General features: G+C 48.0%; 1 protein-coding gene across 3 annotated transcripts in view; it reads right to left on the bottom strand.

The window, feature by feature from the left end:
* plcg1 (phospholipase C, gamma 1) overlaps window positions 1–16,702 on the bottom strand; it is a 107,662-nt gene that overhangs the window by 14,204 nt on the left and 76,756 nt on the right. Inside the window, exons 22-28 of one of the 3 annotated variants that reach the window (XM_078418747.1) lie at window positions 14,810–14,913; window positions 13,042–13,138; window positions 12,788–12,860; window positions 12,285–12,448; window positions 10,649–10,745; window positions 2,016–2,240; window positions 520–668 (exon numbers count right to left, since the gene is read on the bottom strand). In XM_078418747.1, coding sequence (XP_078274873.1) covers window positions 520–668; window positions 2,016–2,240; window positions 10,649–10,745; window positions 12,285–12,448; window positions 12,788–12,860; window positions 13,042–13,138; window positions 14,810–14,913 — 909 coding nt within the window. The remainder of the gene's footprint in view (window positions 1–519; window positions 669–2,015; window positions 2,241–10,648; window positions 10,746–12,284; window positions 12,449–12,787; window positions 12,861–13,041; window positions 13,139–14,809; window positions 14,914–16,702) is intronic. The other 2 variants (XM_078418748.1, XM_078418749.1) reach the window with 2 other exon arrangements.

Here is a 16,702-nt window from a genome sequence, read left to right as displayed (position 1 = left end):
CTGTACCTGCACAGTGGGCGGCTAATTGTAATAGCACACAATAGCTCATGGGATAGCACGCAATTGATGTTCTTTTGTCGACCTGCCTAGAAAGCTAGTGTAGCGGTAGAGTTGCTGCCTTACAGCACCAGAGACCGGGGTTCAATCCTCACTACAGGAGCTGTCTGTACGGAGTTTGTACATTCTCCCGGTTACCTGCGTGGGTTTCCTCCCACACTATGTGTTGTAGGCTAATTGGCTTGGTAAAATTGTAAAACATTGTCCCTGGTGTGCAGGAGAACACTCGTGTGCGGGGATCGCTGGTCGGCGCGGACTCGGCGGGCTAGGGAGCCTGTTTCCACGCTGTATCTCTGAACTAAACTAAACTAAAAAGAGCTTTTCATTGTACCTCGGTACACAAGACAATAATAAACCAAACGGAACTAAACATCACTCCATCAAGTGTCTCAGAAGCTGACAGTGCACACAGTGGGGGGAACAGGGGAAAGGGATTGGGTTTTGTCCGTCCGTGGAACTAACCTGTAGCTGAATACTGAGCAACTCCACTGATCTCACCGAGTGTTTGTCAAAGGGGTCAAACTGATCTTCCCTCATAATGGGTGCCTGCAACACGTAGCCACACCTGCCATTCAGCATAAACAAGGCCTGGTTCATCTGCATCGGCTTGTCTGAGGAATGAAGCACACAAACACACACACAATGATAAAAGTTAGAACAAGACATGAACGATGGAGGCTGCCGTACACTAACGCTGCCTGCAAATGGCCATTGAAGTCTTAACAGGCCCAGGTAGCAAAGCCGGGTACTCAGCGGCTCTATCTTTTTTAGTAACATGTATGAGAAGCATTTGATGGCTCTGGGCCTGTACTCCCTGGAGTTTAGGATGGGGGGGGGAGTGATCTCATATAACAGTATAACAGTATAACAGAGCTTTATTTGTCATTCGGTACCGAAGTACCGAACGAAACTACATAGCAGTCATAGAAAAAAAGAACACAAGACACATAGCCCCAACACAAACGTCCATCATTGAAACCTACCGGATAATGAAAGGCCTCAATAGAATCAATGTGGAGATGATGTTTAGTGGGAGAGATACAGTACTGGGAGAGTCTAGGACCAGAGGGCACAGCCTCATAATAAAAGGACATACCTTTAGGATGGAGATGAGGAGAAATTTCTTTAGCCAGAGGGTCAAGAGTCTAGTGTTTTACTGCAATATGTCCCGAAACGGAACAATAAAAAATCTGTGGAATTTACCACCGTGGACAGCTGTGGAGGCGAAGTTTTTAGACTTTAGTGATGCAGCCCTTCGGCCTGCCGACTCCGACCAGATATCACTCCATACACTAACACTATCCTACACACCAGGGACAACTTAACCAAAGCCAATTACCCTCCAAACCTGTACGTCTTTGGAGTGTGGGAGGAAACCGGAGCATTAAGGGAAACAGATGAGGAATTTACCTTTACATGAGCCGCAACTTTGCAAAGCTTTTGCAGTTTAGAAATTGTGTCTCAGTGTTGGAAAACTGGTGATATCGCCACACTGTTTGGGAAGGGAGGGAAGAGAAACCTGGGAAGCTATCAATTCCAGATAAATTATTTATCAGAAACAGAATGTCTACGGTCGGCAGAGTGGCGCAGTGGTAGAGTCACTGCCTCGCAGCGCCAGAGACCCGGGTTCAATCCTGAGCTCGGGTGCTGTCTGCATGGAGTTTGTACTTTCTCCCTGTGACCTCGTGGGTTTCCCCCGGGTGCTCCGGTTTTCTCCCACACTCCAAAGACGTGCAGGTTTGTAGGTTAATTGACTTTGGTAAAGATTGTAAGTTGCCTCGAGTGTGTAGGATAGTGCTAGTGTGCTGGTGCCCACTCAGAAACTAAAACTAAACCTCAGACTTGAACAATATTGACCACAGAGTTGGCACAGAGCCATGATCTAGTTAGAATTCACAATAATGGTGGACAGGGAATGGTTCCATGAATGGGATTTATGATCTTACGGTCTGACATACCTGGCGTCTGGAAGTTCAGTGCCACTAGCTGACTGCCACAGATCCACATGGGCAAGGGGTCGTAGTTGGACGAGTCAAGTCGTTGGCCTTTGGGGTAGATGCGACTGAGTTGCAGGCGATTGTAGTGGAGGAACTTCTTCCCCTTGACTCTGTTCACATACTTCTCGGCCTTGGTCTCCGGAAACGACGACATGTCTCTATAGCAGGCCCGGTCGCTCCCAATCTCTGTAATGCAAAGGCCACTCCTTTAGACTTGCTTACACACACTCCACAATCCACTGCACACTCGGCATGCTGCCATTACCCTGCACTTATTAGCTTAGAGATACAGCACGGAAACAGGCCCCACGGCCCACCGTGTCCGCGCCGACCAGCGATCCCCGCACATCAACGCTACCCTACGCGCACTAGGGACAATTGACACTTATACCAAGCCGATTAACCTACATACCTGCACGTCTTAGTGGAGTGTGAAATCCTGTCTTCCCCCTCTCGTTGGGCAGAAGATATAAAAGCTTGAAAGCACACACCGTCAGATCTAGTAACAGCTTCTTCCCCTCTGTTATAAAACTACTAGAATGTCCTTTCATGAGCTGAGAGTTGCTTCCCAACCCGATCCTCCAACCCACCTCACCGCAGTTCTTGCACTTTTTGTTCCCTGCATTTTCTCTGTAACTGTAACGCTCTAACACTGTGACACTGCCCTGCACTCTGGTATTCTTCTCTTTGCACTACTTGTCCTCCTTGTGAAAAATTAATGGTTCAATGATACTTCATTGCCGCATGTACCTAGGGTACAGTGAAATACTTTGTTTTGTACACAACCCGGTACAATCATACAGCACACCTCAGCCAGGCAGTACACCTGTCGCCAGGTGTGAACACCAACAAAGTTACAACAGTTCACTAATTATTGCTATCTTCTGCCTGCCATTGTACGTGGCAGCAGCCCCATGCTTTATTACACGTGATGAATAAGCTTTATTGTACCCGCGGAGAGCATGATTTGACTGCTTTTCACTGCATCACAAGTGACAATTTTAAACCAAAATACCAAACCCACCAGCATCTGCAGTTCCTTCTTACACAATGATTTGTAAACATGCAACATTAACCTGCATCCTCTCACATCTCTCCCTCAGAGATAATCCCCCCCCGTTCTTTCTACGCCTCTCGCACCCTCATCTTTCCACTGAAACATCACCTCTAGGTCTCTCCCTCACAGATGCTACCTGACCCACTGAGTGCTCCTAACACTTTCTACCTCTGTTTCAGAATTCCAGTACCTGCAGCTTTTTATTCCAATCCCTATCAGTAGATAAGCTTAATTTATTTTATTATTATCGTTATGTGTACCGAGGCCCAGTGAAAAGCTTTTTGTTGAGTGCTATCCAGTCAGGGAATAATGTTTAGTGCAAGTTAAACTCCAGTAAAGTCAAATTAAAGATAGTTCAAAGGTCTACAGTGAGGTCGATGGTAAGTCAGGACCCTTCTCTAGCTGGTGAGATGATGGTTCAGTTAGACAATAGACAATAGACAATAGGTGCAGGAGGAGGCCATTCGGCCCTTCGAGCCAGCACCTCCATTCAATGTGATCATGGCTGATCATTCTCAATCAGTACCCCGTTCCTGCCTTCTCCCCATACCCCCTGACTCCGCTATCCTTAAGAGCTCTATCCAGCTCTCTCTTGAATGCATTCAGAGAATTGGCCTCCACTGCCTTCTGAGGCAGAGAATTCCACAGATTCACAACTCTCTGACTGAAAAAGGTTTTCCTCATCTCAGTTCTAAATGGCCTACCCCTTATTCTTAAACTGTGGCCCCTTGTTCTGGACTCCCCCAACATTGGGAACATGTTTCCTGCCTCTAACGTGTCCAACCCCTTAATAATCAGATACGTTTCGATAAGATCCCCTCTCATCCTTCTAAATTCCAGTGTATACAAGCCTAGTCGCTCCAGTCTTTCAACATATGACAGTCCCGTTCATTCCGGGAATTAACCTAACAGCTGGGACGAAATTGTCCCTGAATCTGGAGGCTTGCATTTCCAAACTTCCCAATAATGCGCAAGTCTTGGATACAACTTGCAAACAAACTTGACTGCACCACAACTTCAGCTTTAAATTTATGAGGAGAAAATTGACTGCATCACATTATTCACCCTTTATGTTGTATGCCTGACTTCTCAAAAGCATTCACTGTGACCTCTTTGACACTGTTTACGATTTTAATAACAATGATGTCAGATGACATCTAATCACTGTGTCACACATGCCATTTCCTTAATTGCAACTGGTGATATTTCTTCAGTCCAAAGATGACAGCAAGCAGCTCCCTTTTTCAGCTTGTGTGTAATATGTCTCCATATCTGCCAGACCTCTGCTTGTGTACATCATCAATGAACTCCTCCAGGTTCATTGCTCCATCTTTTGCGAGTCTGCTTCTACAGGCAACTCATTCTTATCATCAAAGTATTGCACCATAACCTCTTCCGTGAATGTTTCCGTTAGCTGCTTGGTTAGCTGTTCACGTATTTCACTCAAGTGGGTCAAGAAATTGTATAGAAAGTTGATGACCCCTACAAGGCATCGTACTATTGTAACATCTGTTGGGTTTGGCATCTGCTTCACTGTCTTGACTTTTGCTGCTTTCAGATCAATTCTACCAATTAAATAACTCAGAAAAGAAATGTCCTTCTTTTAAAACTTCTACTTTTAATCAGTCCTTTTCCATTGCTCCTACCTACATCTGTTCATTGGGGTTCTTGCTTTTAGTCATGGGCTCACTCTGCCCATTCTCCTGTTTTTCCTTCACAAAAGAACAGTATGTCATTATCTATATACTAAAACTCTCATTTGTTTGTTTGTTTGTTTGTTCCTGAACTACAGCCAAAACGGTACATGATAGCGCGACAATTTTAGGCCCACCTTACTCACCGTCGTCCCTTTGGTGCTAATGGAAGAAGTTTCATTGAAATTGGTGTTATATTTTTTAAGTTATTCACATTTTAAAGTTTAAATCTATCTCCAAGGGAGGGAGGGGGGAATGAGGGAGGGAGGGGGGGAGGAGGGAGGATAAGGTGGGTTGAGGGGGATGGGGAGGAGGGGAGGGGGTGAAAGGAAGGGAGGGGGAGGGAGGGGTGGGGAGTAGGGAAGAGAAGGTGCTGCAACAATGTAGGAGAGGTTTGGGCCCAACGGTCCACCTGGTCTAGTCTCCTATAATCTTTAAACCATTGAGACCTTCCTGTGCAGCAGTCAACTTCATATAATTTAGACTTTAGAGATACAGCGCGGAAACAGGCTCTGTACTCCAGCAAGTTGGTGCCGACCTGCGATCACCCCGTGCACTAACACTATCCTGTACACTAACACTATCCTGTACACTAACACTATCCTGTACACTAACACTATCCTGTGCACTAACACTATCCTGTACACTAACACTATCCTGTGCACTAACACTATCCTGTACACTAACACTATCCTGTACACTAACACTATCCTGTACACTAACACTATCCTGTGCACTAACACTATCCTGTGCACTAACACTATCCTGTGCACTAACACTATCCTGTACACTAACACTATCCTGTGCACTAACACTATCCTGTACACTAACACTATCCTGTACACTAACACTATCCTGTACACTAACACTATCCTACACTAAGGACTATTTACAGTTTACAGAAGCCACTTAACCTACAAATATGCACGACTTTGGAGTGCGGGATGAAACTGGAGCAACCAGAGGAAACCCACGCGGTCACAGGATGAACGTGCAAACTCGGCTCAGACAGCACCCGAGGTCAGGATGGAATCCGGGTCTCTGGCACTGTGAGGCAGCATCTCTACCATTGCGCCACTGTGCCGCCCTAATTCTTCCATTGATTCCAGATGTTCTCCAATGGTTTAAAATCAAGTGGCATGCCTCAACAGATTATTTATGTGGCTTCACTTGCTAGAACCCATTTTATGTATCAAACACTCATAATTATTTGCTCTACTCAGATCTATCAGAAAACCTACAGTCTTCAAGGATTAGTGGCCACTTTTCAGGGTTCTTTAAGGTATCTGGAACCTTAGCAAATTCTCAGCTTGCCCACAAAATCAGAAAATGACAGATGCATTTACTGGTGCCACTGTCAATGTTTTAGTCGGTGTCCCTGTTCGTTACTCCCGCGACATAAATTCATTGACTACCAGTAAATTCTCCAAGGCTCTCACAGCTGCCCCCAACATCTGCACTATTGAGGCTTCTCCCCCCCATCTCAGCACTGAGGATCTCACCTCTTTATTTAATATCACTTGCTCTTCCATCCTGGATTCTATCGCTCCCCTTAAAACGAAAAAGCCTAAGCCCAAAGGTCGGCCGTGGCTCAATGACACCACCAAAGCCCTAAGAAGGGAGTGCAGAAAATCAGAACGGAGGTGGAAATGTGACAAGCTTCAAATTTCCTTCGAAATTCTGAGAAACAATCTTCTCAAATACCAGGAAGCAGTAAAGTCTGCTAGAGCACAATACTTCTCCGACCTTATCTCCGAAATCTCTCATAACTCCAAGGTCCTATTTAGCACAATTACCTCTGTCATATGTCCCGCCCCAGTACCAGCTTAGTTGGGTCCCCTGCTAAGTGCGAAGAATTCGCTAAATTTTTCACCAGCAAAGTTGAGAACATTAGAATGAACATTTCCCCTCCCATCCGTGACCTAGCTGTCTCACTAGTCTGTTCATCTAAATTGGACTGTTTCCAACCCGTCACTCTATCCTCCCTTGCAAAGCTTGTCTCCGCTATGAAACCTGCAACCTGCCCCCTTGATCCTGCCCCCACTGCCCTTCTGAAGGATGTCATTGCAATAGCCGGTCCCAGCATCCTCTCTATTATCAACAGTTCTCTGGCCACTGGCACTGTTCCAACCTGTTTCAAGCACGCGGTGGTCCAGCCCCTACTGAAAAAACCTAACCTAGACCCCACCTTGCCTAACAACTACAGACCCATTTCCAAACTGCCATTCCTGTCAAAAGTCCTTGAAAAGGCAATTCTAAACCAATTAGTGCCCTACCTACACCAAAACACCATCCTGGAAAGTTTCCAGTCAGGTTTCAGAGCCCACCACAGCACAGAGTCTGCCTTGTTGAAGGTACACAATGACCTGCTTCTCGCCATCGACACCGGCGACTGTGCAATCCTGCTCCTTCTCGACCTCAGCGCAGCGTTCGATACAGTGGACCACACCATCCTTTTTGACCGTCTCCGGTACGCGGTTGGCATTGATGGCATTGCCCTGAGCTGGTTCGTTTCCTACTTCAAAGATAGGAGTTTCGCCATCAACATAGGCAGTTATTCCTCTGCTCCAGCTAGCCTCTCCTGCGGAGTTCCACAAGGCTCCATCCAAAGCCCCATTCTCTTCTCTCTATACATGCTCCCCCTTGGCCAAATCATTCAAAGGCACGGCATTTCTTTCCACTGCTATGCCGATGACACTCAGCTTTACCTCCCCCTGAAACCCAACAACCAGTCAAATTTAAACAGCCTCTTACACTGCCTTGAGGACATAAAATGTTGGATGGCACAGAACTTCCTCCAATTAAACGAGAGCAAGTCTGAGGTCATCCTATTCGGCCCCCCCGACTCCATCAAATTGATAACAGGCAGTCTTGGAAGCCTATCAGGCAGGCAGTCTTGGGGGCGTGGCTGTGTTCTGCAGCTGCGGCTCACCGGCAGTCTCTCCGTTTTTATTTGGTGTTTTTTTGTCATTGTTGATGTTAAATGTACGTTTTGTTTTATTTTTAATTCTGTGTATGTAGGGGGGTGGTGGGGGGGTTGGGGGAAACCTTTTTTTAAATCTCCTCCTCAACGGAGATGCGACCTTTACCGTGTCGTATCTCCGTTCGCGCAACGGCCTAACATCGTGGAGTCGGCGGCCTCCAGCTGGGATCGACCTCGAAGACTCCGGTCGCAGGGCCTGGACTTACCATCTCGGAGGCTTCGGCCGTGGGCCCTGCAGACCGCAACATCGGGAGCTCGCAGGTCCCTGGCTGGCGACCGGCTTTTGGGAGCTCCAGCCGTAGCAGCTTCGACCGCCCCGAAGCACGATCAACCCGCCCGCAGGCCCTTCATCACCCTGCGTGGCTCGGCCGTAGCACTTTACATCGCCCGGGTGGGGCTCAGGACTCTCATCGCCCTGCGTGGCTCGGCCGCGGCATTTTCCATCGCCCGGTGGGGGCTCAGGACTTTCATCGGCCTGCTCGGCTCGGCCCTGGGACTTTCCATCGCCCGGTGGGGGCTTCAAGGGGTTGGGAGCCTCGATCGCCTCGTGGCGCCACGGGAGAAGAACGAGGAGGAGATAAGACTTTGCCTTCCATCACAGTGAGGGTATGCCTAGAGCAATCACTGTGATGGCTGTTTTGTGTAAAAAATTGTATCTGTGTGTCTTGTGTTCTTTAATGTCTACTGCCGGACCCTGACGTGAGAGGACGCTGGCGTTGAGTATTCGCCGCTTTTCCGTCAGGATAGTTTGTCTGTTTGTCTGTTTGTTTCTATGTTAATTGTATTTGTAAAGCGCTTTGTGCATGTGTTAAGGCGCTATATAAAATAAATATATTATTATTATTATTATCCTGCCTAGTCAAACCGCATGCCAAAAACCTCGGCGTGATATTTGACTCTGCATTAAAATTTGACAAGCAAGTCAACGCTGTGGTAAAATCCAGCTTCTTCCAACTTCGTACCATAGCAAAAATCAAACCTTTCCTCCAATTCGACGACACTGAAATAATCATTCACGCTTTCATTTCCTCCCGCCTAGACTACTGCAACTCCCTATACACTGGGATCAGCCAATCTTCCCTGTCCCGCCTGCAACTGGTCCAAAACGCCGCAGCGAGACTCCTGACGGGTACCCGTAAAAGGGACCACATCACGCTGATTCTGGCCTCTCTCCACTGGCTCCCTGTACGGTACAGAATCAACTTCAAGCTCCTCCTATTCACATATAAAGCCCTAAATGGACATTTCCCCCCTACATCAAAAATCTTCTAACCCACCTCTCTAACTCCAGGTCCCTCAGGTCGGCCGACTTGGGGCTACTCACTATCCCGCGGTCTAGGCTTAAGCTCAGGGGTGACCGCGCTTTTGCGGTTGCAGCTCCTAGACTGTGGAACAGCATCCCTCTCCCCATCAGAACTGCCCCCTCCATCGACTCCTTTAAGTCCAGGCTCAAAACCTATTTCTACTCCCTAGCGTTTGAGGCTCATTGAGGAGGCGCTGTGAACTGTTTTGTATGTGCTGTTATGTTTGCGTGCTACTGTATGTTTCATTTTTTTCCTTAGTACCTAATCAGATGTACAGCACTTTGGTCAACGTGGGTTGTTTTTAAATGTGCTATACAAATAAAATTGACTTGACTTGACTTGACATTGCCCGCTCTAGTTTTGTCACCAGTCCCAATGTACATGCAGGCAATGGCCACAAGATGGCTCTGTGTCATCAACTTGTGCACAGTACGAGTAATGAACTCACCAAATGGTCTGGGCATTTGATACACACAAAAAGCTGGAGTGACTCAGTGGGTCAGGCAGCATCTCTGGAGAGAAGGAATGGGTGACGTTTCGGGTCGTGACCATTCTTCAGACTCGCACTGGTCTGAGTCTGAAGAAAGGTCTCGACCCGAAACGTCACCCATTCCTTCTCTCCAGAGATGCTGCCTGACCTGCTGAGTTATTCCAGCTTTTTGTGTCTACCTTCTGTGTAAACCAACATCTGCAGTTCCTTCCTACACATTAATTCCCGTAGTTAGGATAGGTAAAGGACTCAACAAAAAGGGGGATAGGGTGGCACAGTAGCGCAACTAGTGGAGCCACTGCCTCACAGCACGAGAGGCCCGGGTTTGATCCTGTCCTCGGGTGCTATCTGTGTGGAGTTTGCACGTTCTCCCTGTGACCATGTGGGTTTTCTTCCACATCCCAAAGCCTGGCGGGTCAGTTCATTAACTGAGCACTATGAATTGTAGTTGAGACAGGTACTATAACGACATCAAGGGCGTTAAGGGTTCTGGGGAGAATGCAGGAGAATGGGGTTGAGGGGAAAAATGGATCAGCCATGATTGAATGGGCGAGTAGACTCCTGGGCATAATTCTGCTCCTACGACTTATGGACGTGAGAACATTTAAAAGACATTTGGACGTACATGGATAGGAAAGGGCCAAAGGCGGCCAAATGGGACTGGCGTAGATGGATCATCTTGACCCGCAGGTTGGGCTGAGGGGCCTGTTTCTGTGCTGTGATGCACATGAGTTGTAGATTCTGGGAGGGAGTTCTTAAGTTCATAAGACACCAAGATTGCCGGGGTTGCGAACGGTGAGGAAGGCCATCGAGGTGCACAGCGGGATATAGACAACATGCAGACTCCACACAGACAGTGCCCGAGGTCAGGATTGAACCTGGGTCTCTGGCGTTGCGAGGCAGCGGCTCGACCAGCTATGCCACTGCGGCCGCCCAGAGGGAGAGTCAGAGAGCAAACAGCAGCAAAATATACATGAAGACAATGCCAGAACTTCAGCTGGGCCAGCAGCCAGCAGTCATGCCACACGGAGCCATCAGGCCAGTTAGTTTATCCAAAGTCACTTACTCTCTTCATCAAAGGGAACGGGTCTGCAGTACACAACCAGGTCAGACAGTTCCAGAGCAATCTTCTTCCTGCGCTCCATCATCTTGCCTTCTTCTTTCTAAGGATTAACAAAACCTCACATCAGCGCCATTGCAATGGGATCTTCCGACACAAGAACTGAACAGAGCCTTTAATCATGCCAGACCTCACTCGGAGAGAGACACGAAATACTGGAGTCACTCAGCGGGACAGGCAGCATCATTGGACAGAAAGAATGGGTGATGTTTCGGGTCGAGACCCTTCCTCAGACCCACCGCCACCGACCCTGGGCCTCACTTGAAGAGGTTTAGTTTAGTTTAGAGATACGACGCAGAAACAGGCCCTTCGGCCCAACATGTCCATGCCAACCAATGGTCACCCAGACGCTAGCTCTATCCTACACACTAGGGCCAATTTACAAAAGCCAATTAACCTACAACACTGCATGCCTTTGGAACATAGGAGGAAACCGGAGCACCCGGAGGAAACTCAGGCGGGCTCAGGGAGAATATACAAATTCTGTACACACAGAACTTGTACTCCGGATCGAAACCGGATCTCTGGCGCTGTAAGGCGGCAGCTCTACCGCCGCGCCACTGTGCTGCCCACTGGTTCTTTGCTTGCCTTCCCCTCAGTTTGCCTGCACTCAATGGATATCTGGGCAGGGCACATGGAGTTAGTGAGCTGCCCGTACCAGCTGGGACACAGCTTCTGCACCTCCCAGCCCGGGCTGGCACCTTTCCAGGTACGGGTATCATTGGCGCCACAATTCTTGCAGTAACTACACCCAGGGGCCTTTTGTGGAATATCAGCTCTTCCTAGGCTTCAGCGACAGAAAATAAAACTATTACTGGGATCATTTCAAGGATGACAACAGCTTTTCACGGTACCTCGGTACACGTGACAATAAAAACGATACCAAACCAAACCAAACTAAGCCAAATTGCTTCAGTAATAGATACCACAGCAACACATACAGTAAGAAGCATTTAGACAGGAGATAAATAGGTTGGGAAGGGAGGGATGTGGACCTTTTTACAAACAAATGGGATAAGTTTAGATCGGATCACCAAGCTTCCTGAGGTATCCACATGCAGAAATACTGGTGAGACAAATGGAGGTCACGGCCCTCCAATTCTGGATCTTTGGTGAGATGTTTCCGACACCACCAGTTAACATGCTGCACGTCATTAAAAACCTCCACTGAACTTCAGATTCTTCTCACCAAATTCCCAATTACCAAAGGGAACGTTGTAGTTTAGTTTAGAGATACAGCACAGAAACAGGCCCTTGGGCCCACTGAGTCCACCCCGACCTGCAATCACCCCGTACACTAGTTCTATGCTACACACTTGGGACAGTTTACAGAAGCTAATTAACCTGCAAACCTACGCTTCTTTGGAGTGTGGGGGGAAACCGGAGCACCTGGAGGAAACCCACGTGGGCACAGGGAGAACGTGCAAACTTCATACAGACAGCACCCATAGTCTGGATCGAACCCAGGCCTCTGGCGCAGTGAGGCAGCGACTCTACCTCTGCGCCAACGTGCAGTCACAATCTCAAAGGTGGGCTAGAAGAAAATGACGAGGAGGTGCTTTACGTGGGAGCAGGGACTTACCCGGGCGCCCGCATTTCGAGCTGCATCCTGGATCTTGGTCACCCAGTCATTCAGATCTTCCTGAGATTCAGCAGCCAAGTCCATTGTTCCACCTGTGCCGGCAAACGAGCCCACGTTTATTTTGAAAACGTACTGCCGACTGCCTTTCCCATCCGGGTGGACAGCTGTAGCAAGACAGGAGAAGCAAACAAGACGTTGGTGCGTTATAGGAAAGATGCCGTTACGCTGGAAAGGGCGCGGAGAAGATCTAGGAGGATGTTGCCAGGACGTGAGAGCCTGAGGTGTAGGGAGAGCTTGGGCCGGCTTGCATTTTGTTCTGGGTAACTCAGCGGACTGGTAGCATCGCTGGAGATAAAGAATGGGTGACGTTTGGGGTGGGGACCCTTCTGCGGGGTGACCGCGGGTCAGCACGGACTCGGTGGGTCGAAGGGCCTGTTTCCGCGCTGTCTCTCTAAAGTCTAAAGGCAAGCAAGGCTTAACGAGAACGATGGGCTCCCACTCACCAATCTGACAGGAAGGTACATCCAGTACACCCCTCAGCAGGTCCCCGAGAGGGCTGTTCTCACTCATGGGCTGCTAGTGAATGAAGCACAGCGAGAGTTAGGCAATTCTCAACGCTATCCTATTGAATGTGACTTCAACAAAGATGTCTTTGGCACAGTTGCTTTAAAACTTAAAACTTTACAAAGCGAATACGTTTGCCATTTAACACAGTCGTGTGACCACCCCCCCCCCCCCCCAATTCAAAGTCTCTTACCCGGTTCTCTGGCTCCGATGTACTTACGCTCATCATCTCCTCCACGTAATTAGCGGGGAACCAAAGCTGCCGCTTCCCTCCATAGTCACCTTTCCACCTGGAAAATAAACAAGCTGCCATCTAAATCCACTGGGTTTCCCTCCAGAGAGTCGGTCTACCCTCACCCACAGGGTGGCACGGCTGGTAGACCTGCTGCCTCACTACTCCACCAACGAGGGGTTACAGAGAGAAGGCAGGAGAATGGGGTTAGGGGGGGGGGGAGAAAGATAGATCGGCCTTGATTGAATGACGGAGTAGACTTGATGGGCCAAATGGCCTCATTCTGCTCCCATCATTTATGAAGTTGGTTCGATCCTGACCTCAGGTGCTGACCCTTCTTCAGGACTTCAATCGGGCACTTGAACACTAACAACTGGTCTGAAGATGGGTCTCGAACCCGAGACGTCACGTATTCCTTTTGTCCAGAGATGCTGCTTGACCCGTTGAGTTACAAAATAGAGCATTTTGTGTCTATCTTCGGTGTAAACCAGCATCTGCAGTTCCTTCCTACATCTGCTTCAACTTTGATCTACTGTGGACTTTAGGTTAGTGTGGTCTAGAGATACAGCCCATCTGGTCTGTGCCGACCAGCGATCACACTGCACACTAGTTCTATCCTTCTGCAGCAGGGACAATTTACATACATACAGTCAACATACAAACCTGCACTTCTTTGCAATGTGGGAGGAAACCAGATCGCCTGGAGGAAACCAATGTGGTCACAGGGAGAACATACAAACTCCATACAGACAGCACCCATTGAGATTGAACCCAGGCCTCTGGTGCTAGAAGGCAGCAACTTTACCGCTGTGCCACGGTGCTGCAATACAACTAATAGCAAGATCAAGGATAGACAGGGGACTAACAAGGTCGGATTGGCATTGAGTGGGCTGGGGGTTGGGGGTCATTTTCAGGATGAACAGAGGTACAATACCTCTTGCATGTTTCTCTCTGGATGTTGATGGAGTCAATACAAAACAAGTTTCATGGAGTTCACAAGCTCATTGTCTAAGTTGCAAGAGTTGGGTATTGGGAGTAAACTAGAGATCCTCTACCGACCTCCTGTTGAAGCCTCAATAATAAACCTGGTCCAAGCTATTCCTAGTGCCAAATTAACCAAAAGAGTAGGATTGGGCTATTCAACCCTTCAGCTCTGCTCTGCTGGTCAACTGGTCTTATAGTCGTTTTCAGTTTTCTTTCTTTTTTTCTCTCCTCCATTCTTATTCATCTCCTTTTTACAACGTTTCTACGGGGTGGCACAGCATAGAGTTGCTGCCTCACAGCGCTTGCAGCGCCAGAGACCCGGGTTCCATCCGGACTACGGGCGCCGTCTGTACGGAATTTGTACGTTCTCCCCGTGACCGCGTGGGTTTTCTCCGAGATCCTCGGTTTCCCCCCACACTCCAAACACGTACAGGTTTGTAGGTTGATTGGCTTGGTATAAGTGTAAAATTGTCCCTGGTGTGAGGTGTTAGTGTGCAGGTGAACCGTTCGGTGAATATTTCATTACTTTGTCAGCTCATAAATGTTGCCACGCTTGTGTACAGCCTAGGTGGGGGTCGGCTGCATGATTTTACTGGGTTGTATGTAACACAAAGCGTTTCACCGTGCCTCGGTACAGGCGACGGTAAAGTATCATTGAGAAGCCCAGAGTGCCCAGGTGATGAAACAGGGGTCTGGACTCCTGGCATCCCCTCAGTCAAAGTGGAGCTGTCTACGTAGAGCTTACCATCCCCCTTCCTGTTTGTCCACGTTCTGGATGATGGCGTGCTTGCAGAATGACAGCTCGTCTTCCCGCTGAGCCTTGTAATCGTACATTGCCTTCACGGTGCACTGCAACATAAAAACCATATCAGAGGCTACCTCGAACTCCACATCAAACTCTCCCAGTCAATCTTCAATTGGTCAATATACTTCCGATCACATCAAACCCTCCCCCTGATAGATAACTTGCACATTCTATTTGTATCACAACCTGTTAAGCACACAGACAAGGTTCCCCACCATTGACACTTCACACTGCCAGGGGAAAGCAGCCAGCATAATCAAGGACCTTTCCCACCCCTCCCTGATGTCTTTAGACTTTAGAAATACACGGCAAAAAACAGGCCCTTCAGCCCACCGAGTCCATGCTGACCAGCTATCACCCCGCACATTAGCACCATCCCAATTTTTTTACTGACGCCAATGAACCTACAAACCTGTATGTCTTTGGAGTATGGAAGGAAACTGGAAAACACCCAGAGAAAACCGACATGGTCACAGTGAGAACATGCAAACTCTCTACAGACAGCACCCATAGACAGAATCGAACCTGGGTCTCTGGCACTGTGAGGCAGCAACTCTACAGTTGCACCACTGTGCCGCCCCATGTCATCTGTTTCCGACCCTGAATCGGCCTGGTCTTTTCTTGCTTCCAGTTCCTTCCTCTTAAAATCAGTCTGAAGAAGGTTCCCAACCCAAAACGTCACCTATCCATTTTCTCCAGAGATGTACATTGTGTCTCCCTTTGGTATAAACCAGCATCTGCAGTTCATTTTTGTGACCTTTCCCACCCCGGTCATTCCTCCTTCTCCCCACTCCTGTCGGGCAGAAGATACAGAAGCTTGAAAGCATTCTGCACCAGACTCAGGGACAGCTTCTTCCCCTCTATGATCGGATTCGGAGCGGTCCTTCCATAACCTAGGGTGCAGTCTTTATCTTTTGTAAAAGACACCAAAATATGGTGGTGGGTGGAAGAATTTCACTGTGCTATGTGATAAAAGATCCATTGAAACCCAATCCTCCAACCTACCTCATTACGGACACTGGACTTTTTTCTCTACGACTTATGATACAATGCTGAGATGGGTGGAAGAATTTCACTGTGCAGTGCCTATGTGATAAAAGATCTATTGAAACCCAATCCTCCAACCTACCTCATTACGGACACTGGACTTTTTTCTCTACGACTTATGATACAATGCTGAGAACTATATTCTGCACTCTGATATCTTTCTCTTTGGTCTACCTTTCGTACTTGTATTTGGCTCGATTATATTCACGTATAGAATTATCTGATTTGATTGAATAGCACCCAAGCAAAAGATTTTCACTAGACGTGGGTACAAATGACAATAATAAACCCAAAAATAACCTGTTGCCGTGCCAACTGGCCAAGTACCAGTAGGACAGACTGCACAAACATTACCTAGACTTCATCAAATTAGCAGCACGACACACATGTAAAGCAGCCTAACTGCCCCTTAACCTCTACACTAGTTTGTTCTATTGAAGCCAACCCCTTTGATCCATCCATCACCCTCCCTCACCATCTCAGCTCCCAAAACCAACCCATTTCTTTCCTTCTCAGTTCTGCCAAAGGAGCCACAACCAAAACATTTGTTTTCCTTCCCACGTTTATGCTGCCCGACCTGCTGAGATTTTTATCGAACATTTCCTCCTTTTATTTCAGATTTCTGCAGTTCTCTGTTCCCCCGATTTTCGCCCGATTATTCCTCACTTGTGTTACTTTAGCTTCCGCTGAAATACCTCTGTGCTCTTTACTCAGTAAAGGTGTTCCTATTAAAGTTCGGCCACACCTTACAAAATGTAACTTTAATGGTCTTGGATGGAGCTGTTC

This window comes from Rhinoraja longicauda, chromosome 22, assembly GCF_053455715.1.
Source record: "Rhinoraja longicauda isolate Sanriku21f chromosome 22, sRhiLon1.1, whole genome shotgun sequence".
Classification (NCBI taxonomy): Eukaryota; Metazoa; Chordata; class Chondrichthyes; order Rajiformes; family Arhynchobatidae; genus Rhinoraja; species Rhinoraja longicauda.
This window is presented reverse-complemented; position numbering and strand designations above follow the sequence as displayed.